This window comes from Enhydra lutris, unplaced genomic scaffold (assembly GCF_002288905.1).
Source record: "Enhydra lutris kenyoni isolate GAN:26980312 unplaced genomic scaffold, ASM228890v2 scaffoldscaffold87, whole genome shotgun sequence".
In the NCBI taxonomy this organism is placed as follows: domain Eukaryota; kingdom Metazoa; phylum Chordata; class Mammalia; order Carnivora; family Mustelidae; genus Enhydra; species Enhydra lutris.
In genome coordinates, this window is record NW_019154171.1 from 2,175,498 (window position 1) to 2,201,450 (window position 25,953).

The window sequence follows — 25,953 nt, forward strand, 5'->3', positions numbered from 1 at the left end:
GAAACAAGATGGGATTGGGAGGGAGACAAACCATAAGTTACTCTTAATCTCACAAAACAAACTGAGGGTTGATGGGGGGAGGGGGGTTGGGAGAGGGGGGGTGAGGTTATGGACATTGGGGAAGGTATGTGCTATGGTGAGTGCTGTGAAGTGTGTAAACCTGGCGATTCACAGACCTGTACCCCTGGGGATAAAAATACATTTTATGTTTATAAAAAAAAAAAATGCTAAACATCCCAAAGGCCAAGACTGAGTCTGAAGCCAAATGCAAGAATGACAAAGCCAAACTGTTTTTTTTAGAATTTCCCATAGCCCACCTTTGTCATGTGGATTTAATTTAAAACTAAAATAATCAAACTAAATTTGTCTTTAAAAATTGTTTTAAATAGGCATGCTGAACTTAAGATTAATTCATTTAAAAATAAAGTGCATGAACCCTGAAATACTCCAACTCAAACTGGTGTAGAAGATGTGTTACAAACTCAAAAGTCTACAGTGAGGTATGTTTCACATTGGAGATGACTGAAGGAGAGAGAGAACTATGGGGGAAAGTATAGTTGATTCCCTGCTAAAGGAAGAATGAGATCATTCCTTGATTTGCTTGTTAGTTTTCATTTATGTCAATTATGGTGTAATTATCAGTATTGAGCCCCTCTTAAAAGTATCCTGGTTTGAACAATAAATATTTAATTTAATTCCACTGTGTTTTGAAAACAAACTTTTATGATTTTATGTTTTGTGGCATGGAAAATGTGCTATCGCAGAGAATGGTGCCTGTGCACTTGAAAAGAATATGTGTATCTTCTGCTGTTGTTGGGTGAAGCGTTCTATAGACATCAGTCAAGTCAAGTTGGTTGATAGTGCTGGGATTTTTATTATAATTTTTTATTAGCATATAATGTATTATTAGCCCCAGGGGTACAGGTCTGTGAATCGCCAGGTTTACATACTTCACAGAACTCCCATAGCACATACCTTCCTCAATGTCATTAACCCCACCACTCTCTCCCTAACCCCCTCGCCCCCCGCACCCCCGGCAACCCTCAGTGTGTTTTGTGAGATTAAGGATAGTGCTGTTTTGTCTTCTGCATCCTTGCTGATGTTCTGGCTAGTTGTTCTAGCAACTGTTGAGAGTAGAGTATTGACATTTCCAACTATTACTGTTGAGCTATCTATTTCTCCTTTCAATTCTGTTATTTTTTACTTCATGTATTTTGGGGCTCTGTTGTTAAGTACATGTCTGTTTTCAATTTTTACATATGCCTGACGAATTGACTGTTTTATCATTATAAATGTCTCACCTTGACTGGTAATATTTTTTGTATTAAAGTTATTTTTTCTGATATTGGTATAATCATTCCAGTGTTTTTTTGATTACTGTATGTATGCATGCTATACATTTTCATCCTTTGCTTTCAACCTGTTTGTGCTTTTGAATCTAAAACCTATCTCTTGTTGACAGCATATAGTTGGGTCTTTAAAAAAAAATCCAATTGGGGGCGCCTGGGTGGCTCAGTGGGTTAAGCCTCTGCCTTCGGCTCACGTCATGATCCCAGGGTCCTGGGATCGAGCCCTGCATCGGGCTTTCTGCTCAACAGCGAGCCTGCTTCCTCCTCTCTCCCTGCCTGTCTCTCTGCCTACTTGTGATCTCTGTCTGTCAAATAAATAAATAAAATCTTTAAAAAAAAATCCAATTGATGATCTCTGACTTTTGATTAGAGTACTAAATACATTTCCTTTAATGTAATTATCAATATGATTAGATTTGCATCTTCTGTTTTGCTATTTGTTTTCTTACATCCTTTGTCCTGGTGTTTCTTGTTTTTCCCTTCTTTTGTATTAGATATTTTCTAGTGCATATCTAAGTACATATCTAAATATCTAAGAAAGATATTTTCTTAGCCCTTTTAGCCCTGCCTTATGGCCTCCACGGTTTCTGAGGAGTAGTTAGCTGTTAAGCTTATGGAGGATCATTTGTACATGAGAAGTCTCTTCTCTTGTTGCTTTTGAGATTCTTCCTATGTTTTTGGCCTTCAACAGCTTGATTAGAATGTGTTCAGGTATAGATCTCTTTACGTTTACTATACTTAGAGTTGCTTAGACATCTTTGATGTGTAGATTAATGTTTTTTAATCAATTTTAGAAAATTTTGATCATTATTTCTTCAAATATCTTTATCTTTTTCCTCTTCTGGAATTCCCATTATGCACATGTTGGTCCATTTGATGGTGTCCCATAGGTACTTTAAGCTCTGTTCATTTTCTTCATTCTTTTTCTTTCTGTTCCTCAGACATTAATCTCTATTAAACTGTCCTCAGGTTTGCTAATTCTTTCTTCTGCCTGTTAGAATCTGATATTGAGAACTTCCAATGAATTTTTCATTTCAGTTATTATTTTTTGAACTACAGAATATATTTGATTCTTTATAAAAACGATTTCTCCCTGTATTGCTATTACCTATTTGGTGAAATATTGTTGTTCCACTTTTCTTTATAATTTCCTTTTCTTTGGACATATTTATAAAAGCTCATTTAAAGTCCACCTACTAAGTCAAACATCCAGGCACCCTCAGGGTCAGTTTCTTTGGATTGTTTTGTTTCCTGTATACAGGCTGTACATCCCTGTTTCTTTGCAAACCTCCTAGTAGTTGTTGAAAACTAAACATACTAGATGTATATTTTAGTCCATTTGGAATCTGATAATCCCTCCCATCTCACCACTGTTTGTTGTTATTGTACTTTTTGTTGCTGTTTTTGTTATTGGGAATTTGATTTCTCTTTTGTTTAGTGACTTCCTAGGACCAAGTCAGTAGTGTTTGTATCCCATGTAGTGTGAAGTCTCTGTTTGTTTGTTTTAATTCTTGGTTAATTTTTAGTCATGGCTTCTTAGGTGTCATTGATGCATCAGCAGAGATCTCTCAGCAATTCCTTTACTGTTCATAAAACCCTGAACATGCAAACAGCATTCCAGATCCCCCAGGAATATGTCAGAGGTATTCCTAGCACACCATGGATGTGTAATTATGTAGATAGATCTTCCTTTTAAATTTTTTTCTGGGCTCCTTCTTGCCCAGCTAATATCACAGCTTTATGAAGCCATGATATAGACCTTCCCTGACTACTACTGGTTTCTACTGTTATCAACTACACCCTGGGAATAGTTTTCCCATGAATCTCCAAGTCAGGTCAAATAGTGACAAAGCCCTAGGGACGGGTTTTTTTGGTGATGTTCCAAATCACATTAGCTCCCTCTGGTGGCAGCAAGGCTCTGGTCTTCACATTAACATTCTAAAGAGTTGATAGGAAGATGGGAATTAACCCTAAATTAAAATGCATAGACTTCTCTGTTTCAAATTAGGTTCAGTAATTTTTCTTCAATAAGTACTTTTAATTTGTTGTATGCCTTTGGTTAAATTTCCAGAATTGTGGAATGATTGTTTTTGATAATCTTGCCAGTGTTGTCATTTTTTGATAGGAGATAATTTACTGAGGTGCTCACTCTACCACCTGCTCACCCCTAGATAATAAATTTTATAGGCACTCTACCTAAAGGGTTAGCCAGACCAAGCCAGTTGTTGCCATGTGGGGTTGTGCTCCCAGTAGTGTTGTTATGTGAAAATATGGATAAGTTCATAAAAACCCTGAAAATTTTATTTTATACATTCTTAAGAAAACATTTTCCTTGAGTGGGATACAACCACCCTTACCCAAAGAGGTTTCATGGCATCCAGTCCATCCACTTTCCAGTATTCATTCCCTCTAGCAGTTCACATTCACTGAGCATCTGCCAGTGCTCTGGAATAGTGTTGGCTGCTCGAGAGGCAGCAGTAGCAACATGAAGGATGTAGAATAAATTGGACTTGAATTAGTATTGTGTCAATTACAGCTCATTTCAAAATTTGCTAAGATTATACATTATAAAATAGAGTATCTCATCTTTGGTTTTGTTTGTCTTTCAATTTGAACTCAGAAAATCTAAAAAATTCATTTCTTCAGATTTAATATTAGGGAAATTCTAAGCAGTAAATATTTTTGAATCACAGTTTTCCATAAAGAACCCATTATCATTTCAAGAGAAGATACAGGGCATCTGAGTTTGGGATTGAGAAATTCTATTGAAAATAACAGTGACAAACATAATCACGTGAACCTTTGATGAAATGAACCTTTTGCACACTTCAAAAGCATTACCTTATATCACTGCAAACCTGGCAAGTAATTGCAATGATCGGAGTTATTCATATTCAAATTCTCAACATGTTTGCTCATTGATTATCCCAGATGGACTAATATTGTAAAAAACACATTAAGACTAATTTTTTAAAGATTTATTTATTTATTTGACAGAGATCACAAGTAGGCAAGGCTAATTTTTTTTAATATTTTATTTATTTTTTCGACAGAGAGAGATCACAAGTAGGCAGAGAGGCAGGCAGAAAGAGAGAGGAGGAAGCAGGCTCCCCGCCAAGGAGAGAGCCCAATGTTGGGCTCGATCTCAGAACCCTGGGATCATGACCTGAGCCGAAGGCAGAGGCTTTAACCTTCTGAGCCACCCAGGGGCCCCAAGACTAATTTTTAAGTATTTAAAATACTGTTTTCACTCAGAGAACTAAGGCATTTCCAATTTTCTAAAAATAGTTCTTTTTGATTTGAAGCCAGTTCTTACAATGAAAACTAATGTTGATTGAAGACTTGGTGTCATCGTAGTTATGCTTTCTCCTTGAGGTAGACCCTGCCCAATGCAGTAACCATAATCATTTGGATCAGTACTCTGGAAGGAGCAATCACATCAAGATGCTTTGCTCCAGTCAATCAGGGCTTCTCCTTCCCCTCCCTTCTTCACTCCACCCATTTGCTCCCTGCTTCCTCCTTCCTTCTTATCACTTCTCTCTACCAATTCCCTCACTTGCTGTTTCTTTGTCTTTTAGATGGGGGGAGGTGAGATAGAGAGTGCTGCACTGACAGGTCCATTCCATCAAAAGGAGTTTCTAAGATGATGGAAGCACAGAATTTTTACATAAAAAAGGTACAGACTTAAAGGTCATGCTTTCAACTACTGGGTATTTACTTCAAAGATACAATTCTAGTGATCCAAAGGGGCACCTGAACCCCCAATGTTTATAGTAGCAATGTCCATAATAGTCAAACTGTGGAATGAGCTCAGATGTCCAGCGAAAGATGAATGGATAAGGATGTGGTATATATACAAAATGGAGTACCATCAAAGTGAAATCTTGCCATTTGCAATGAAGTGGATGGAACTAGAGGGTATTATGCTAAGTGAAATAAGTCAATCAGAAAAAGACAAAATAGAGAATCATAGGGGAAGAGAGGAAAAAATAAGATGAAATCAGAGGGGGAGACAAACAATAAGAGACTCTTAATCATACGAAGTACAATGAGGGTTGCTAGGGGGGTGGGGTAGAGGAATGGGGTAACTGAGTTTGGGAGAGTGACTCCCCAACTGACATTGGGGAGAGTATGTGTTGTAATGAACACTAGATATTATATAAGATTGATGAATCACAGACCAGTACCTCTGAAACCAGTAATATATTACATGTTAATTAATGAATTTAAATTTAAAAAAGAGAGAGAGAGAGCATGAGCAGGGGGGAGGGCAGAGGGAGAAAGAGATAGAGGGACAGAATCCCGAGAAGACTCCCTGCTAAGCATAGAGCCTGAGGGCTCAATCCCATGACCCTGAGATCAGACCCTAGCTGAAATCAAGAGTCTGACACTTAACCAACTAAGCCAACCAGGTACCCCTCAACTTTTAAAAAATTAATGTTACAGATGCAGTTAAAACCTGTAAATTCTATTCCATTCCATTCCTCACCTTCTATCTCCCATGTATGCACTATTACACATCAATTATTTTTCCTCCTGTATCTTTTTATAATTTTATTACATATGAATGTGTAATAAATAAAATATAGTACTGACATGCAAAAAAAAAAGGTCACTCTTTCAGTGACAAAAACAAAAATAAATATAAACCAAAAATATCCTCTACTGTGTTCTTAATAGATAATCATTCAACCAGATCACAAAGCAAGATTTTTCATTTTAGGTTACATTTTTTATCTAAATCAACTTCCACCTGGAAGCAATCACATGGTTTTGTGAACTCGGAGTTCGGAACTAGGAGAACTAAAATCTAGGCCTGCATTTTCTTCTAACATAAGACATGATTTGAGTTAATTGATTAACTTCTTTGGGTATCAATGTTTATTTGTAAAACAGATTTCTCATTTACTATGCCTACTTCCAATAGCTTGTTCCATAGGAGTCATTAAACACTATTTTTAAGGCATTCACATACAAATAGAATAAACATGTGTTGGAGAGGATGTGGATGGAGAAAGGAGAACCCTCTTACACTGTTGGTGGGAATGTAAGTTGGTGCAGCCACTTTGGAAAACAGTGTGGAGATTCCTTAAGAAATTGAAAATAGAACTTCCCTATGACCCTGCAATTGCACTACTGGGTATTTATCCCAAAGATACTGATGTAGTGAAAAGAAGGGCCACCTGTATCCCAATGTTCGTAGCAGCAATGGCCACAGTTGCCAAACTGTGGAAAGAGCCAAGATGCCCTTCAACAGACAAATGGATAAGGAAGATGTGGTCCGTATATACAATAGAGTATTATGCCTCCATCGGAAAGGATGAATACCCAACTTTTATATCAAATTGGATGGGACTGGAGGAGATTATGCTGAGTGAAATAAGCAGAGAGAGTCAATTATTATATGTTTTTTCTTATTTGTGGAGCATAAGGAATAACACGGAGGACATGGGGAAATGGAGAAAAGTGAGTTGGGGGAAATTGGAGGGGGAGACAAACCATGAGAGACTGTGAACACTGAGAAACAAACCGAGGGATTTGGAGGGGAGTGGGTTGGGGTTGGGTAAGCCTGGCGGTGGGTATCAAGGAGGGCATGTATTGCATGGAGCACTGGGTATGGTGCATAAACAATGAATGCTGGAACACTGAAAAGAAAATAAAATGAAAAAAAAAAAAAAAAGATTTACAACCTCTTTGTTAACCTTCAGTGAGGTAGGATAGTGTTTGCTATACCACTTAAACTTTGATGGTTACTCTAGAAGCATTTGAACCCAATTATTTATACAAGCATTTAGGCCATCTTTAGCCAAAGTCTGCCCTAGATAGATCCATAGATTCTTGAGAAATACAAAAGTAATACTGATTTCTCACTTATTAGAATATTCTATTTATGGTAATGTCAAAAAAATACATTGAAATACATACCCTCATTCTAAAAGTAGGACACTGTAATTTATAATTATTTCCAAAAAATTTTTATTTCTTGCCTTGTTATTCTTCCCAAGGTGATTCTTTATTACGTCCTCATTAAAAATAACAAACTGAAATATCTACCATACAAAATCAGAGAGCAGAAAACTAATGTGATCTTTTTCACTAAATATTAATCCTTTTTCAGACTGAGCAGTATGTAAATGCAATAGGCATATCTTCAAACTGGAATTCACCCAGCAGAGCTCCTAGGATTCTCTGTAACAGAGGCTAGAACTTGTCAAGAAAATTATTGCAACTTGATGTGGAAGACATAATTTTCCATTAGACCTTTAAGGTGTCTGTATGTATAGCCATCTAGAACTAAATTAGAGTATATTTTTCTCCAAACTACAATACAGTGCAAAACTGTGAGGACTGTATAGGCAGACTATAACTAAACAATTGATAAAACAGAAGCTTCATACTGAGCTGGGTTTGCTTTAACAAAAGGCAAACCCAGCTCAGTATGAAGCTTCTGGCAGATTTTGTGTTGTGACATAGGAAAAACACACATATTAATTCTACAAATATAGTACCATGTATAACCAAGAAATGCTTCTTGCTTGAAGAGATTTAGGAGCACCTTTTTGTTGACCTTTACCTTTCTATGTGTGATATCCTGAAACCAGGCAGAGATAGTGAAAAATGGGCATGCATCTTTTTAAAGAACAAAATGATCTCTCATACTACTCAAATACGATAACTAAATTCCATGAAAAGCCTTTCCAGGATAAATACTTGGAGTCCTCAATGAATGGATGTTGGGGGCATTTACATGGTTATTCAGGATGAAAGACGTTGCTGAATATCTGCCTATGGGTGTGTCCACAGCCATGGCTATGGTTGTGTCTACCAAACACAGTGAAGTAAACTGGTATTAAAGAATTATGTACCATTATATGTAGTCCATTTAGGCAGGCCTAATTTTGATACTGTTTGCTAACCATCATAATTCCCCTTTTATAATTCCAACTGAGTCACAGAGGAGGCAGGAAGTGTTTATTTTATACCTGTCATTCCCAGATCCTTCAACAGAAAGTAGATTGTCCAAATGCAGTACTTCGCATCACTGTTCATGAAGATCAAATGGTAGGAGCAAGGACTGAGCAGTTACTTTGCCCATGGAAAGAACCCACTGTGCAACACCCTCAGGTAGGATGCATGTGACGTATGTCATGGCAATGAACTTCTGGTTTTACATTTACCCTTTTTGAAATTGCTTTCTTTTTACTACCCTACTCCAGAGAATTAAATTGAAACAGACATGAACAACCAAGAGGTTTTTTTGTTTTTGTTTTTTTTTTTCAAAGCAGTTTCATGATTGGTATTCTCTATGGCATCTTTAGGAAATGAGCCCACCGAAATAAGGATTTCTTTTTTCAAAAAATGACATTTATCCACAAGATTGGTTCATTTTTTATTTTTTAATGAACATTTAAGGTTCATATACAAAAGCTACAGAGCAGTAAGTCAATCATGAAATAAGTACAAGGAAATAAAATGGAAAATAACTCAATTACAATTTCTCACCACTGAAGCACTACACGCTGGCTGCAGAGAGAGGTGGTCAATGTTTCAGCCAGTGAATGCATGGGCCAAATGCCAAGACTGTCATCACATCACTTTTTGTTTTAACACTTCCTTTTCTTTCTCTGATCAGTGTTCAGTTGGATAGGGAGGTGGGTGGGGTGAGAGAAATGTTTCTTTAAAAAAAAAAAAAAAAAGATTTTTAAAGCAGTTAAATTTTTCCTTGGGGAAATAATTTATCTGTTAGTCTAACATACCATATATTTCTGTTATTAAATTTCTCTGCATAAATATTTGCCTAATCTATTTCTTAATGTAAGATCATGCAGTACTTTCTAATTTCAGAACAGTAAGAATTATCAAAGGCAATTAGTTTTGTACATAAATGCCCACAGTTTCCTTTTTAATGAAAAATGTGCTCTTTGTGATCTTTGTTTCTTGCAAGAGAGTTGGTCAAGTAATAATCATGGAGCATTTCCTAAAATATTTATTTGCTGGGAAAATTTGTATGAAATGACATCTGAAGTATAAAAAACATTGTTAGGTAACACTTGGAACAGTTAAAAATATACTTATCTTGTTTGTAAACTATCAGTGTAAGATACTGAGTATCTGAGTGTCAGAGCCATTGTCTCCTGTTTTCCTAGAAAGTTGTTTGCTTTATTTATCAATGTGACATCTTTGAAACATCTGACATTATATATAGAAACATCAAGGCAATATTATTTGTACATATTATTAAACATGCAAAAATTTCCTGAAAGATAGTGCCCGAATATGGAAATTCCCTCTGAGCTCAACCTCTCCTTGGTACCATTCTGCTGGAAGTATGGCTCTCTTGGAGTTTGGGAGTATGGTGGGTTATTTTGGAGAGGCAGCCCCTTTAATCACTGGTTCCCTATTCAAATATGTTGCCCAGTAAACTAAGTTGAAAGTGCCAAACAAAACTGGGAATACAATTCGGGACATTTTGTCAATCTTGCTGATGCTGTTGTAAGTCTTTTTGTTTTCAGAAGTCTTCTCTTCAGAAGGCTTTACTGAGGCTGAAGATGCATTTGAGGTCCCTGCTGGGGTCTGTTCCTTTGGGATGTTGGGGGGATGGGTCATCTTCCCAGTGGTATAAGCATTTGTTGACTTATTTAATATGAGTTCCCGCTCCTTTTTCTGGAAAATATAATAAGATTGTAAGGGCATGACATTTGCAGGCAACTGAAGAGTTTATCTCTCAAAAGAGAGAGAGAGAGAGATATCAACTTAGCTCTGAGAAAGGCAGTTCTCCACAGACTTCTAAGCCTACAACCCCATGTGGCCAGTCTTGACTAAAGAATTCTATAATAGAAATCAGTTGCTTTCTTATACACTAACAATGAAAATATAGAAAGAGAAATTAGAGAACTGATTCCATTTACTATAGCACCAACAACCATAAGATACCTGGGAATAAACCTAACCAAAAAGGTAAAGGATCTGTACTCGAGGAACTACAGAAGACTCATTAAGGATACTGAAGAAGACACAAAAAGATGGAAAACCATTCCGTGCTCAAGGATCAGAAGAATAAACATTGTTAAAATGTCTATATTGCCTAGAGCAATCTATACCTTCAATGCCATCCTGATCAAAATTCCACTAGCATTTTTCAAAGAGCTGGAACAAACAATCCTAAAATTTGTATGGAACCAGAAAAGACCCCAAATTGGCAAGGAAATGTTGAAAAAGAAAAACAAAACTGAGAGCATCACGTTGCCTGATTTCAAGCTTTTCTACAAAGCTGTGATCACCAAGACAGAATGGTACTGGTACAAAAACAGACACATAGACCAGTGGAACAGAGTAGAGAGACCAGATATGGACCCACAACTCTATGGTCAAATAATCTTCGACAAAGCAGGAAAAAATATACATTGGAATAAAAGACACTCTCTTCAATAAATGGTGCTGGGAAAACTGGTCAGCTATGTGTAGAATGAACCTTGACCATTCTCTTACACCACACACAAAGATAAACTCGAAATGGATAAAAGACCTCAACATGAGGCAGGAATCTATCAAGATCCTAGAGGAGAACATAGGCAGTAACCTCTTCAACATTGGCCACAGCAACTTCTTTCAACATATGTCTCCATAGGCAAAGGAAACAAAAGCAAAAATGAACTTTTGGGACTTTATCGAGATCAAAAGCTTCTGCACAGCAAAGGAAACAGTCAAAAAAACAAAGAGGCAACCCACAGAAAGGGAGAAGATATTAGCAAATGACACTACAGACAATGGGCTGATATCCAAGATCTATAAAGAACTACTGAAACTCAACACAAACAAAACAGATAATCACGTCATAAAATGGACATGAATAGATACTTCTCCAAAGAAGACATACAAATGGCTAACAGACACATGAAAAAATGTTCATCATCATTGGGCATCAGGAAGATTCAAATCAAAACCACACTGAGATAACACCAGTTAGAATGGCCAGTTAGAATGGCCTTACACTAGTTAGAACAGCCAAAATTAACAAGACAGTAAATAACCTGTGTTGGAGAGGATGTGGAGAAAGAGGAACCCTCTTACACTGTTGGTGGGAATGCAAGTTGGTGCAGCCACTTTGGAAAACAGTGTGGAGATTCCTTAAGAAATTGAAAATAGAGCTACCTTATGACCCTGCAATTGCACTACTGGGTATTTACACCAAAGATACTGATGTAGTGAAAAGAAGGGCCATCTGTACGCCAATGTTCATAGCAGCAATGGCCTTGGTCGCCAAACTGTGGAAAGAACCAAGATGCCCTTCAATGGACGAATGGATAAAGAAGATATGATCCATATACATATATACAATGGAGTATTATGCCTCCATCAGAAAGGATGAATACCCAACTTTTTTTATCAACATGGATGGGACTGGAAGAGATTATGCTGAAATAAGTCAAGTGAAATAAGTCAAGCAGAGAGAGTCAATTATCATATGGTTTCACTTACTTGCGGAGCATAAGGAATAACATGGAGGACATTGGGAGATGGAGAGAAGAGAGATGGGGAAATTGGAAGGAGAGACAAACCATGAGAGACTGTGGACTCTGAGAAACAAACTGAGGGTTTTGGAGGGGAGAGGGTGGGGGGTTGAGTGAGCTTGGTGGTGGGTATTATGGAAGGCAAGTATTGCATGGAGCACTAGGTGTGGTGCATAAACAATGAATGCTGGAACACTGAAAAGAAATAAAATAAAATGGGAAATAAAAAGAAATTCTACAACAGGCAAAATAATTCATGGTAAAAAAATCAGAATGGTAGTTGTCTTTGTTGAGGTGGAAACTGGAAAGGCGTCTGTTGATTGGGAAGTGGCATGGTGAACTTTCTGGAGTACTAGTGAAGTTCTCTATCTTGAAAGGGATTTGCATTACACAGGTGAACATGTTCATCAAAATGCAGCAAATGTATTCTTAATATCTGTGAATTATACACTATGCAAATTTTTCTTTGAAAGAATCAAACTGTAAATAAATACTGAACTCTAGTTAATGACATACATAAATTTACATGTATATAAATATATTTACTGGGAAATGTATTGTCCTTTAAAATTTACTTTGAAATGGATAAGAATGCAAGATGGATCGAAGATGAGTGAATGCGTGGATAGACAGATGATGGACAAAGAGACAGTAGTGACACATGCATAGTAAAATGTTCATAATAGATTTTCATTGTAAGATTCTTTAAACATTGCTGTCAGTTTGCAAATGTACATAATAAAACACCGCAAAATTTCTGTTCCATTAATATAGCACCATTAAGTAAAATTTAATTGTGAAAACATAAGAGAGTAAATTAAAAGAAATATATCAGCCATTAAAACTATGGAAAAGATAACAAGTAGAAAGGAAACACATGGAACAAGGAGAAAATGGAAGCAAGTGAAAAGGGAGGTAGAATAAATGTGGAACCAGATACAATGAGCATGGTGACCACATGGGGACATGGTAAGGTAGGCTACAAAGTCCTGGGCCAGAGTAGGGACCCTCTGGACCACTCTTCAGAAATACTACAGCTCTTCCATATACCAATGATCATGTGTGCACCCACACTGGTCTGCAAGAAGAAACAACTATGAATTTACTACCTTCAATGGCTCCCATTTCTTGGTGGGGCCAAGAAAAGAACAGACATTTTAGAAGACACTAATCTTTAGTCAAAAAATGTACAGAAGACATGTCCTGGTAATGCATGTTTTACTTGGGGAGATGAGCAGCAGCCCAGGATTCAGCAGAGTCACAGCAGAGTCACAATGGCTGTAGTGTTCCCAGAGATGTTCCCCAGTCCCCTTTTCAGGATGACTTGCTGCCCAACTGCAGGCAGAGTGGCTGGGAGACATCCTTCAACTCCAACTCCTTCAGGGTGGACTTCAACTTCTTCCTCTACTGAATGTTGCTCTAAATAAGGTCTGTTCTTTCACTGCTGTTCACCCTTAAAAACTACGTTTCACCCCAAACCCTTAGCTGACGTTTGCCTCTGGAGATCCCAACATGTGACAATGGTGAACCTAGACTATTTTTCAAGCTATCTATACTTCTAAGTAAAAGTCAGTTTATGCGAATAGGCTAATACTATGTTTACTAATTCATGTGTACTAACCACTAAATCATGTGTGACTTCCCTGCCTGAATGCCTTCAGATGCCCTGATGCTTCAGCTGCACAACCCCTTTCAGTCCTAAATGGTAGGATACCCAGCACCACAACCTTCTGGAGAACAACATGTAGTCTTGAAATTGCACAAGACACTGAAGTGTGCTGCTTATTCTAAAAGATCAGTGCTAATCTAGGACTAGGCAATCTATGCTAACATCATCTCTCCCTCTCCCTTCAGATCTGGATCTATGGCAAGTAGTAACAACAGTGGAGCCAAGTGTGAAAGTGGTGGCTGACAAGGATGGTGAGCCTATATGAGACTTTGGGGCTCTCCACTCATCCCTATCTCTTAAACTCAAAGATATGAGCCTGAGGCCTCAATTCCTGTAATAGACTCTCACCTGATTTCCTACTCAGACTTGGCTATCTCCAGTCCACTGTCACGTAGCCACTAAGACCGAGCCCTTAGCAATCATTTAACTTCTGGCAACATAGTGCTGGGTGTTGGGAAGCCCTCTCTCCCAATTCCATTCATGTGTTCCCCCTGCAAACCTCCTCCATGGCTACTTTTATCTTCATCATCAAGTCCAATGCTTTGGTTAAGAATCCCTAGTCTGCCTCTACAAATGTTTTCCCAGGTCACCATCAATCATCCATTGTAGTCATCTCACTCTTACTCCCTCACTTGGTCTCCAACTCCCTAAACAGCCGCTCCTGGGGATGCTGCTTGTCAAGGCCCTCCCTGCTGTCCCTTCTCCCCTGAGAGGGCCCAGCATGGATCCAACATGGCCAGACAGGAAAACTGGACTTGGAAATGGCTTTCCCAGACTGAAACTCTGGCATAGGAGGGGACTCGTAAGGAGGAGGAAGGAAATAGCTGTGTTAAATGCAAAAAGCAAGTATGAGGCCATCAGTGAGACACAGCTCTATGTTTTCAGTAGAAAGTGTCTTGGGTTGCCCTTCCTGGTTTGTGGCCCTGGTTGGGAGGTCAGGCCATACAATTCCAGTCTTCTATAATACCTTCCAGGACTCTCTTCACGCTGAGTTCTCATGGACAGATCTTTGATTTTCAAGGACAGATTTTTACTTCACGTCTACCCTGTTAACTTTGGCCTGCTCTTGTCTCAGGGGAAAAGCTTTGCCTATTTGTTTAATGCATGGTATAATTAACAGTTTATCATGTGCTGTTTTATTTTCTGTTCCATATATGTTATTCTCATCTCACCAAGGACATGGTTCAGCAGCTTGGAATTCTGTGTGACCTGTTTTCTTCAACAATTCCTTAGATTTAGGCACCGATCACCTTCTAAATACCCGATATTGAATTGCTTTGAACAGAGTAACGCTTTCCACAATTACTGTGCATCGTTTAAGTGAACCAGATCATCTCCTCAGTGGAACAGAGTGTCTTTTGAGGCTTCTAGTAGGTCGCATGCTCTCCTCATGTCCTTAAAGCCACCCTGCAGATGATCTACTCCTTTGAAGCGACAAAAGAGTGAACAGAAGATGTATAATTCAAAACTGGACAAGTAATGACTGAACAGACAGGAGACACTTTAGCAAAATAGTATCTACGCAATAAAATCTACGCAAGCCCAAGGCATTCACATGGCATGAGACCTCTTGCTTGATCGAAGCCGATGATTCAAAACAAAGTTGAGGGATGCCTGGGTGGCTCAGTTGGTTGAGCAGCTGCCTTCGGCTCGGGTCATGATCCCAGCGTCCTGGGATCGAGTCCCGCATCGGGCTCCTTGCTCAGCAGGGAGCCTGCTTCTCCCTCTGCCTCTGCCTGCCACTCTGTCTGCCTGTGCTTGCTCTCTCTCTCTCTGACAAATAAATAAACAAAATCTTTAAAACAAAACAAAACAAAACAAAACAAAACAAAAAAAAAAACAAAGTTGAAACAGGACCTGTTGCAATAAGACTTGATAGGGACCTCGAACATAAAACAAGAGGTCATTTTTTCACTGGAGGGATGGGAGACAGGGAGGAGAAACACCTGTCTTATATTTGCTATTTTATATGAGGCACATTTTCTCTGGAAAAAAGGAAAATGAAGGGCGAAAATTTACCTTGACCTTGGCGGCTTCTGAGGCCTTTTTGCCATCCCAGGCCCAGCCTCTCTTTGTGAAATAGTTGACGGTAGCAAACTCGATCAGCGCAGAGAACACAAAAGCGTAGCACACAGCTATGAACCAGTCCATGGCTGTTGCGTAAGCCACTTTGGGCAGAGAGTTCCGAGCACTGATGCTGAGGGTCGTCATGGTCAGCACTGTGGTCACCCCTGTGGTTGTTAGTGACGGGGGGGGTCAGGCAAGGAGAATGGAAACAAGAATCAATATCGGCACCCAGACCCCAGTGTAATACCCTTAACTGTGATAGATGAATACAGGAAAGGAACTGGTTACTTTTATCCCCAGAGGGAACCTGCCCCTCTCTCCTGATTTCCTAACATTTAACAAACTCATAGCATTTATAATATTGCTTATTTGACTTATCTTATTAATTGGCTCCTTCCTCTAGAATATAAACTGAGGAAGGTAGGGCCTGGGTCTGATATATATATACATACGTTGTGTTCCCATTATCCCGAACCAAGCCCAGCAGATAGCTCATGTCCAACAATGATGTGTTAAATAGGTCATATTCCTCTGCGGCAAAGGGGCAATACCCAATAGATAAAAGGCAATGACATTCACATGGCATCTAGTGAAGAGTTTCAATAAAATGTGCTATGCACCCTGTGAGTATTGGGCTCAAGGCAAACTAGAAACAGACTTGCTTCTACATGGATTAACCCAACTTGCAGACTTCAGGAAACTTCGAGGAGCCAAGTGCAAGAGAAGAACCGTGTCTGAATCTGGATCTGGATCTCAGCACTTCACTCTACCCAAGAGGGAACAAAGTCCCCTCGAAGCCCTTGTGTGAGGTGCCTGTGGCTGTCTGCCTTGGCTTCTGTGGAAACTCTGCAATGACCATGCAGCAAGGCCAGACTGCTGGAGGGGGTCATTGAGGACTGGCTGATTATGAGCATCTATCTAGTATCCACTCAGTGCCAGACCGATCTAAGTCACAATCTCATTATCCCAATTCACAGGCAACGGGCTTAAAGATTTAAAAATACTTAGCAATGTACCCCATTTCACTAGCTGGCAAATGAGAAGCTGTATTCAGATCCAGGTCTGCAGGACCCTTTACAGCCCACACAGCTACCACATGGGCTGTGCCTTCCTCCTTACCACAGTTTTGTGTGGGCGTGTGGGCACAATGCACTTGTTATGGGTTGAATATGTTCCCCCAAATTCATATGTTGAAATCCTAATCCCCAGAATTTCAGAATGTAATCTTACTTGCAAACACAGCCTTTACAGAAGTAATCAAGTTAAAATGAGATTGTTAGGGCAGGCCCTGATCCAATAGGACTGGTGCTACAGACACACACATAGGGTGTGAACGCTGGAATTACCTGTCCTAACCCTAATCCTGGAACAGACCCTTCCCTCACAGCCCTCAGAAGGAACCAGCTTTGCTGACCTCTTGATTTTGGGCTTGTAGCCTCTAGAATTGAAACAAGTAATTTCCATTGTTGAAACCCCTCAGGGCATGGCACTTTGTTATGGAGCCCTAGGAAATCAGTAGAGCACCAAGTATGTCATGTCACTGGTGGTCACAGCAGCTAAGTTTTCATCCAACGTCATCCTTCAAAGGTATTTATATGTACTCACCGAGCATGGTACCATGCGTGGAATTAATGCGTAGTGAAAAATCAGTAGGCAACTTTGATTTTTCTTAGAAACCCACTTAATCATTGTGCTGGGGGAGAAGGTTCTGTGCTTGACCTTGAAACAGGCTTCTTGCACTTCTTGGGTCCTTGAACATCCCAAAGTGCTTTCCGAATCTCCCAGAAGAAACAGAAACTAATATGCAGCATTCTCCAAACTATTTTTTTTTTCCTACTCACCTACTAATATTCCCCTAAACTACTGGGGAAGCACTGCCTAGCCATGAACTAACCTCCATACCCCTCTGAAACATTCCTGAAGCAAGTGTAGCTGGCCACGTAGGTAGAGAAACAGTCTGATAGGAATACTTCTGGGCCATCACTTAGAAACTCCCTGGGCTCTTAGTCTCCCTACAGACTAGGTAGTGGTAACATAAAATGCAGGTCAGGGTTTCCTTCTTCACAGTAGTTAAGAGCTGAGGCGTGAAGTGTACCTTACAGTTTAGAAATATGTCAGCATCCATTATCACAACTGACCTGCAAAACTACCTTTAGTATCACAACTCAGATGTGAGGAAGCAGAGCTTCAAGGTAAGAGTTAAATGCTTAACTATGTCTGCTCTGCCAAGGTACCTCCTGAACTAGAGCTTGCTAAACCTAACGCATGTCTTAGGGATGTCAAATGATGTTGTTCTAGATTCTTATCATATATATGTGTATCTGCAAATAAGTCTATGTGAATATCTATGTATAATATATATGCATTATGTAATATGCAAATGTCCACATATTCATATCATATACCCCATAAATATGATGGTTATATGATATATAGATATGTGATTTATTATTACCATATAAGATATGATGGATTGAATGCCCTTGGGAGTTCATTTTAAAGTGGCACGCACGCTTCAAAGAAAACTGCCTGATAACATACAAAGTAGTACTTTGGGAGAAGTATGAAAATACTGTAGCAAAATCTCACATAAGACAGAGTGCCGGCAGTTTCAAACCTTAAAAAAAAAAAAAAAAAGGCTACCAGCAAAGGCTTTTCAAAATGGAAACAATGATCAAATAGATCATGCATTATTTCCTAAACCCTTGTTAGAGAACCATCCTAACTCCTAATCCTTAACATTGAATTCTTTTTTTTTAAATTGTGTTATGTTAGTCACCACACAGTACATCACTAGTTTTTGATGTAGTTTTCCATGATTCATTGTCTGCATAAAACACTCAGTGCTCCATGCAATACATGTCCTCCCTAACACTGGATTCTTAACTAATAGGTCTGTTTGTTTTCCAGGTCACAGAACAGACAGTAATCACTAGGAGTTTAGAGGATTTTGTTGTTTGGGGATAGTCAGAAGCAAGACACCAGTGCACGCTTGGAGACACTCACCAAACACTGTCCTGGCAGGGACCGATTCTCTGTTCAGCCAAAAGGACACCTGTGACAAGATCACGGTCATTATGCAGGGAAGGTAGGTCTGGATGACAAAGTAACCGATCTTCCTCTTCAGATGGAAATGAGCCGTCATGACTGTGTATTCCCCTGCAAATAAGCAAATTAATGCAGGACAGCCACCTGTCCTAGAGGTGCCTGTCCTTCCTGCTCCTGGACCAGAGGTGGTCCTTCTCTCCATCTCCCCCTTGGAAAACTACTAGTTTGTATTGTTGGAGTGAATGAAAGAATGGAGGATACAGGGATTTCTTAACTGTCATTTTATAAGTAAGCCTTCTGAGCCTCATCCTCTGAAAAGCCTTTACTGGTGGATGTTTTTCCTGGGGAAAATCAGATTTGTGTGTTTTCCTAATCCCTGGTCACAATCTGTGCCACTCTCTGCCCACCCCCTCACCGCTACTGCCATCAGGATTTCAGGATTTAGCCTCTCCAGATATAACTCAGGACATCACAGAGCCCTGTTGCAGGTGGAGAAATTTTCTTCCTATTTCCCAGCCAGGGAAGGCTGGAAGAAGCTAGGGGTGACCACCCCCCTGCTCCTTGCTTCCTGCCAGACCCAGGTGGAGGGTGAGCAACTGCAGCTGGAGGAGGCCACGGGTCCTGGCAGCCCCCCTTCCCGCCGCCTACCAGGGAGATTGGGGCATTTCCTTGGCAATGCCCCAGGGACTTCTCTGGATCTGCCTGGCAGTGTGGGAGGCCAGCGGGGACCTTCCGTTCATTGCTGAGAATGATGCTGCCTTGATGGTGAACTGGTAAGGAGCTGAGACGGGCTGTGGTCGGAGGGTGTGTGAATGGCTGTCAGCTGGAGAATCTCCAGTGCTAGAATGTTTTGTTTTGTTTTATTCAAGTATAGTTAACGTACAATGTTATATAAGTTTCAGGTGTACAACATATTGATTTGACAATTCTGTACATTACTCAATGTTCACCATGATAAGTGTAGCCATCATTGCTCACCATATAACATTATTACAATATTATTGAGGTATTTCCTGTTCTGCACCGTTCATCTCTGGGACTGCTTATGGGGAGATGGGAAGGCTGCTTTGAGAGGCAGAAGCAGAGTTAAGCTGATCTGAGGACAAGAGTTCTTTTGCTGAATTGCAAGGAGTAGATGGCGTGGCTGGGTGGAACTGCAAAGTGGGGAGAAGGGCTTGAGGCCTCCCCTAAAGCAGACCCAGTGGGAGCTGTCTATTTGGGGGGTAGTCTGCTGGAGACCAATGTGGAGCACTGGGACATGTGAGCCAGATAACAAGCTCTGATGCTTGCTTTTGGAATCAGAGCCCAGAGCTCAGCATGGCCAGCTGTGGATGTGTCCCTACGTGCCTTTTCTCATGGCGTGCCAGATGTCATAGGCAGAGGGAACCGTTAAGATCACATGCAGCAAAATCTGCCCCCTTACAGAAAAGGAGATCAAAATCCTTAGGAGTGCCTGCGACATGCCAAAAGAGGCAGGCCACACTGTCCCCATAGTTCCAAGGCAGGTCAGAGCAGAGGAGAGTGGCTGAGTGGGCTCCATCACAGAAGAAAGAAGCAGCAACAAAGAGAAGGAGGATGAGATATGTTTAATAGCAAAGACTGGATCTTTATAATGATCCAACTTTGCCTCTCCTTGACATCTGAAAAGAGGGGAAATGCCATTCTATTTCTTTGCAGTAGGGTTTGAGATTACACTCTTACTTATAATGCTTTTATTGTTGTTCTTCTCATTTTGTTTTGTTTTGTTTTGTTTTAATTTGAGTATTGTTGACACACAATGTGACACTAGTTTTGGATGTGCAACATAGTGATTCAACAAGTTTATGCATTATGCTGTATTTGCCACAAATGTAGCTACCATCTGTCCCAATACATCCCTAAACAGTATCATTGATTATACTCCTTATGCTGTGCCTTTTATTCCTGTGACTTACTCATTCCTTAATAGCAAGTCTGTATTTTCCACTCGCCTTCACCCATTTTGCTCATCCCTTCACCCCACCCATTTGTTTTATTTTTGAGTTGAAAGTAGCAATATCAAATAATGTTTTTTAAAAAGACCATCTTTTTAGAACAGAAATAGAGGCAGAAACTCCATTTATACATTTTTAAAGAACTATATGAAACAATTCCGGACTGTAGCATCCTCCATTAGCATGGCAATTCTTTACCCCACACATCTGCTATACCACATTTTCACTTGTTCCCATAAAATTAGGCTACCACCCTCCCAGTCCTGCCAGGCTCTCTTCTCTCTCCCTGGGATGTCCAGCAATAAGGCCAGTGGGTAGGATCTGGGAGCCTGTATGTAGAAGCAGCATGCACTTCCTACCAGCTCTGAGGTTTGGCAGTGCTGACAAAGAGTGATGCTGACCAGGGTACCTTCTGGGGCTTACAACTCATCCCTGCTACAGGGCCCACTCCATCCCGGCTACACTTTTCTTCTCTGCATTGGAGACTTTCTGAGGCCGTGGAATCTCCTCTTCTGCTAACAGCCAAGCCTCCTGATTGCTAAGGTAAGGCCTCCTGTGGCCAGGAGTCAACCGGGGACACACCTTTCAAGTGCAGAAAGTAGAACCCCCTCTGTTCTTTTGGACATCTCACCCATTTTGTGTCAGTTGAAGCCAGGTTGTACCAGGCCTGTGGTACTCAGCCCAGCCCTAAGCATGTGAGAGTGAGAGCCCCTTCCTTCTCAGTGAGGCCTCAGCTGTTTCTATGATGCTGTTGTGCAAAATTCAATCCCTGGGAAATCTTAGAAATGTTCAGAACAGGAGGTAGGGGAGCAGGTAAACAGGAGTACCTCCAGGAAGCTGTCTACCTTTCCTGCAGAGACTACTACTGCCTCTGTGTCTCAGTGCTTGAAGCAGGAGCTCTGTTATATAAGCAGGTTCATGTATCTTCCAGGAAGAACATGCAATCACAGGGGTGTGCTCACATGAAGGCAAACACACCTGAGATTACACCTCCCATGGCTCTCAATACTGCCAGTCACTGCAGCTGGTGCCTCTGTAGGCCACTGCAGGAACTGGGACCTGAATTGGAGGGGTCCTTGTGGCCAGCACTGCACAGCAACAGCCATGCCCCAGATTGCTAAGTAGAACTGAGGTGAGCCTGAGGGGAATCCTCCCCACCAACATACCACAGGAGCACCGAGTTCTCCCAGGGTTTGTTATTCTACATGCACTTGGTCTCACCTGTGCTGGTGCTGATGTTCTCGGTGCCCACTGTCTGCCCCATCAAGTGGTACTGGTTCAGCCTGGAGCCATCTTCTGCCACCACCACTGACTTAGTGGTGCCATTAGTCCAGACATAGACGACTTCAGAATTAGGATATGCATCTGCATGGGGGGTAAGCAGAAGGTGGTATAAAAACAAGGAATTATTTTCAGCCTGCACAACCAAGATGTTTATAAACATAGCAAGAGAGTTGAGTGGAAGGTTAAAGTTAAAGGTCCTGGTGGTCAGACCAGGGCAGATGTCACCACTGTTTAGGTCCTTTTCATTCTGAAAGATCTGGGTGGTCAGCAATCAGTGCCTGGTGCTTCCTAGCATGTATTTTCTCTGTAGGGTACAGTATTTCATGGGCTGAGACCACAGTGCTGGGGGCTTTCCCAGCTCTGTGGTCTTGGGAAAGTCACCTATGCTCTGTGCCTCATCTTTTCCATCTGTAAAATAGGGCAGTAACAGCAGCTACTTCTTGGGGTTCCTGCTGTCACGATACAAGCTCCATAATGTACTAATGCATTGACCACATGAGCAGCACCTGAGAGCATTAGTTATGATAAAGATTCCACTTTGCAACTGGTACTTATCGTCCCGTTGTCCAATGCTATTCTGGTAGGAGGGTGGCATGGTAGGTAAGACTTCCTCCCCCGGTATCATGTCTATGAATGTTACCTTATATGGTATATGGCACTGTAAAGATGGAGTTAAGGCTAAAGGCCTTTATATCAGAAGATTATCCTGGATTATTCCAGTACACCCAATATAATCACTTGAGCCCTCAAAAACAGAGAACTTTCTCCAGCTGGAGCCAGTCAGAGACCCAGCTCAGAGAAATCTGAGGCATGAAGAAAGTACTTGACCATCAATGTTGGCTTTGAAGATGGAGGAAGGGGACATGGAATGTGAGCAACTTCTAAAGGGTGAGAATGACCACCCCCGGTGACAGCTGGCAGGGAACAGGGACTTCAAATCTATAGCCATACAGAACTGAATGCTGCCAACAACCTGAATGAAGCTAGAAGTAGATTCACCCCCAGAAAGAAACGCAGCCCTGCCAACACTATAACTCTGGCCAGTGGGACCCAGCACAGAGATATCAGGCAAACACACTATATTCTGGCTAATAGAACTCTAAGAAAATAAAGATATTATTTTCTTTTTTTTTTCTTTTCCCAAGCTTTATTGAGATATGAATGACATGTAACAGTATGTAAACTCAAGGTATACAATGTAAAGATTTGATATATGTATGAATTTGTGAAACAATTATCATGATAATGTTAGTTACATATGTATGGCTTTAAACTGCTAAGTGTGTGATAACTTGTCATAGAGCAATAGAAAACTAGGACAGGTAGATGAGGGACAGAGAAGGGAAGAGGGAGACAAATACACATAAAACATGTAACAGGTGTGTTACTGCTATAGAGAACTACAAGCTATGAAAAGGGAGGAGGCATAATTTTAAATGGCGTTGTCTGGGAAGGCCTAATTTAGGAGACCCAAGAAGTGTGTAGGAGCTGGCCACGTGTTGTCAGGAGGAAGAGCATCTGAGGAATGGATGCTACAAAGGTCCTGAGGCAGGAGCGTGTCTGCAATGCCTAGAGAAAAGCCAGGCAGGGGGCAGAGGAAAAGACCAGAAAAAACAGTGCTTTGGGCCACCTGGGTGGCTCAATTGGTCTGCCTTTGGCTCAGGTCATGATCCAGGGTCCTGGGATTGGGTCCGGCATTGGGCTCCCTGCTCAGCAAGAAGCCTGCTTCTTCCTCTGCCTAACTCTCCCCTGCTTATGTTCTCTCTCTCTCTCTCTCTCGAAAATAAATAAATAAAATCTTTTTAAAAAACAGTGCCTCAAGGCCATTTTTAGGCCTTTGACTTTTGCTCTGAGCTAGTCAGAAGACACAGACATATTCTAACATGCTTTAAAAGGATCCATCTGGCTTAACTAATTAGTTGAGCCAAATGTTACTAAGATTCTATAACTTTAAACTGTAGGTTCTAACAATATAATTTTCATTTAATTTTAAGCATAAGGTGAAAGAAGAAACTGTAATGAACCACTGTTATTTAACATGGTGTTGTAAGTCCTAGCTACAGCAATCAGACAACAAAAAGAAATACAAGACCTCCAAAGCAGCAAGGAAGGAGTAAAACTTATACTATTCACAGATGACATGATACTCTATATCGAATATCTGAAAGACTTCACCAAAAAACTGCTAGGGCTGATAATTTGAATTCAGTAAAGTCACGCGATACAAAATCAATGTACAGAAATCTGTGGCATCTCTATACACCAACAGTGAAGCAGCAGAAAGAGAAATTAAGAAATAAAGACATCTCATTTTATAGACATTTTTATTTTACTTTTGTCCTTGAAAATATCAAATATTGAAGGATATGGAATTCATGATGATTTTGGTTAACTTTGACATAGATTTTATACTCTTCATTATGCTTAACTAGAGTCAGTTGGGTGGCACCTGAATGTATATTTATTTCTAGAATTTTTTCTTACATTCTTTAATAGAAAATAATGAACAATTTATAACTTTCATAAAATTTTTATAATTTTCATAAAACTTGATGAACATTTAGTGAATAAACTTGTTCATTTATCTAGAGATTAAAAAAAAATAAAAGGATCCATCTGGCTGAGATGGGAGAATAGAACAGAGGTGGGAACCAGACAGAAATGGGAGACTGCCTACGACAATATTAAAATAATCTAGGTGGAAGATGATAGTGGTGGGCAAGGGTACAAAGAGGAGAAATTAGGAATCCATGTTAAAGGAAAGGGTTGTCCAGGTGCTAACAAATCATGTGAGCTGTGAGAGGGAGAAGGTGGCCAGCCTGGGCATCTGGACAGGTCATTTGCATGCGGGAGGATGGCAGAGATTCTGGAAGAACATGGCATCCAGTGAAAGGGGAGCAATGCAGGTGCCTATATGTCAGAGTTGAGGCCTTTGAGGGCTTTCTTTGGGGATGCTGAGTGGACAGTTGTACAAGTTAGATCATGGGAATGGTCCCGGATGAGGATGTGACTTCTCCCATCACCAGGATATGGATGTCAACTGAAGCACAGGCTGGTGAGATCACCTGAGGGGTGCTGGTGGAGAAAAAGAAAGGGTGGGGCATGCCTTCCTAGGGTGCTGCAGGGTTTGGAGTCTGAAAAGCTGAGGGGAGAACAGCAAAGCCACTGGAACAGCAGGCACTGCCGTGGGAGAGCACGGGGAATGTCCTGTCCGGGAGGCCTGTGTAACAGGCTTCAGTTGATGACTCAGGAGTGGCCCTAGGACCTAGTAGAATCTGGCCACCTCAGCAAGAGCAGCTGGCTTTGAGGAACTGACAGGCTTATTTGTTCCAGCTGACTGTTGAGGTCTCTGGAAGTAAACCAACACATTTGTCCCATCATCAAGTCCATGAGTATGAACAGATGCCACACCCAACCACTCTGACACCTTTTGAACAAAGCTGTATGCTTTGCTCCCAGCTACTTAAACAGAGAAAGACCCTCACTCTAGGGTGAAAGGAACCATGCACCTTCCCAGGTGAAGAATCTGTAGATGTCTCAGGAGACGAGGGGAAGAGCTGCAGAGGTCTGCTGCGGCTGCTGGCAAGGGAGGCCTCCCTAAGTAGGACAGCATGCCCTGCAATTCTCCACCAGGAGGGGCTAGCTCACTGCACCGTGAAGGACCCCTGCAGCTGTTAGGCTGAACCAGCAAAACTATCCACTTACATCAGAGATCTTAACAGATAGAAGCCAGGAGAATGGTCTCTGGAATGACCAAGAGTTCTACTAAAAAGTGCAGATGTTTCTTTGCTAATGTAGATCACTACCTTTATTCTTCATTTATGTGCAGTAGAGCACCTATAACAGTTCAAAAATAATGAAATCAGCATGTATGGTGAAACACTGAGCTTAATACAGAGGAAAACAGCAGAAGCTTCAAGACCCTCTGTGCATGACTCACTGTAAGCTCCACTCCTCCCTACAAGGTGGTAACTGAATTTTATGATAATCACTGCATTGTTTGCTTTGTAGTTTTACTTTCTGGCCAGAAGTCATTAAACGAAGCTTTTTTC

General features: G+C 40.7%; 1 protein-coding gene across 1 annotated transcript in view; it reads right to left on the reverse strand.

Moving 5' to 3' along the window:
• Positions 1-8,732: 8,732 nt before the first annotated feature.
• Positions 8,733-25,953, reverse strand: part of LOC111161924 (gamma-aminobutyric acid type A receptor alpha5 subunit) — an 88,523-nt gene continuing 71,302 nt past the window's right edge. The window contains exons 6-9 of the mRNA XM_022525997.1: positions 21,839-21,982; positions 18,603-18,755; positions 15,549-15,760; positions 8,733-10,013 (exon numbers count right to left, since the gene is read on the reverse strand). Of these exons, the coding sequence (XP_022381705.1) occupies positions 9,711-10,013; positions 15,549-15,760; positions 18,603-18,755; positions 21,839-21,982 (812 nt within the window). The 3' untranslated portion in view covers positions 8,733-9,710. The remainder of the gene's footprint in view (positions 10,014-15,548; positions 15,761-18,602; positions 18,756-21,838; positions 21,983-25,953) is intronic.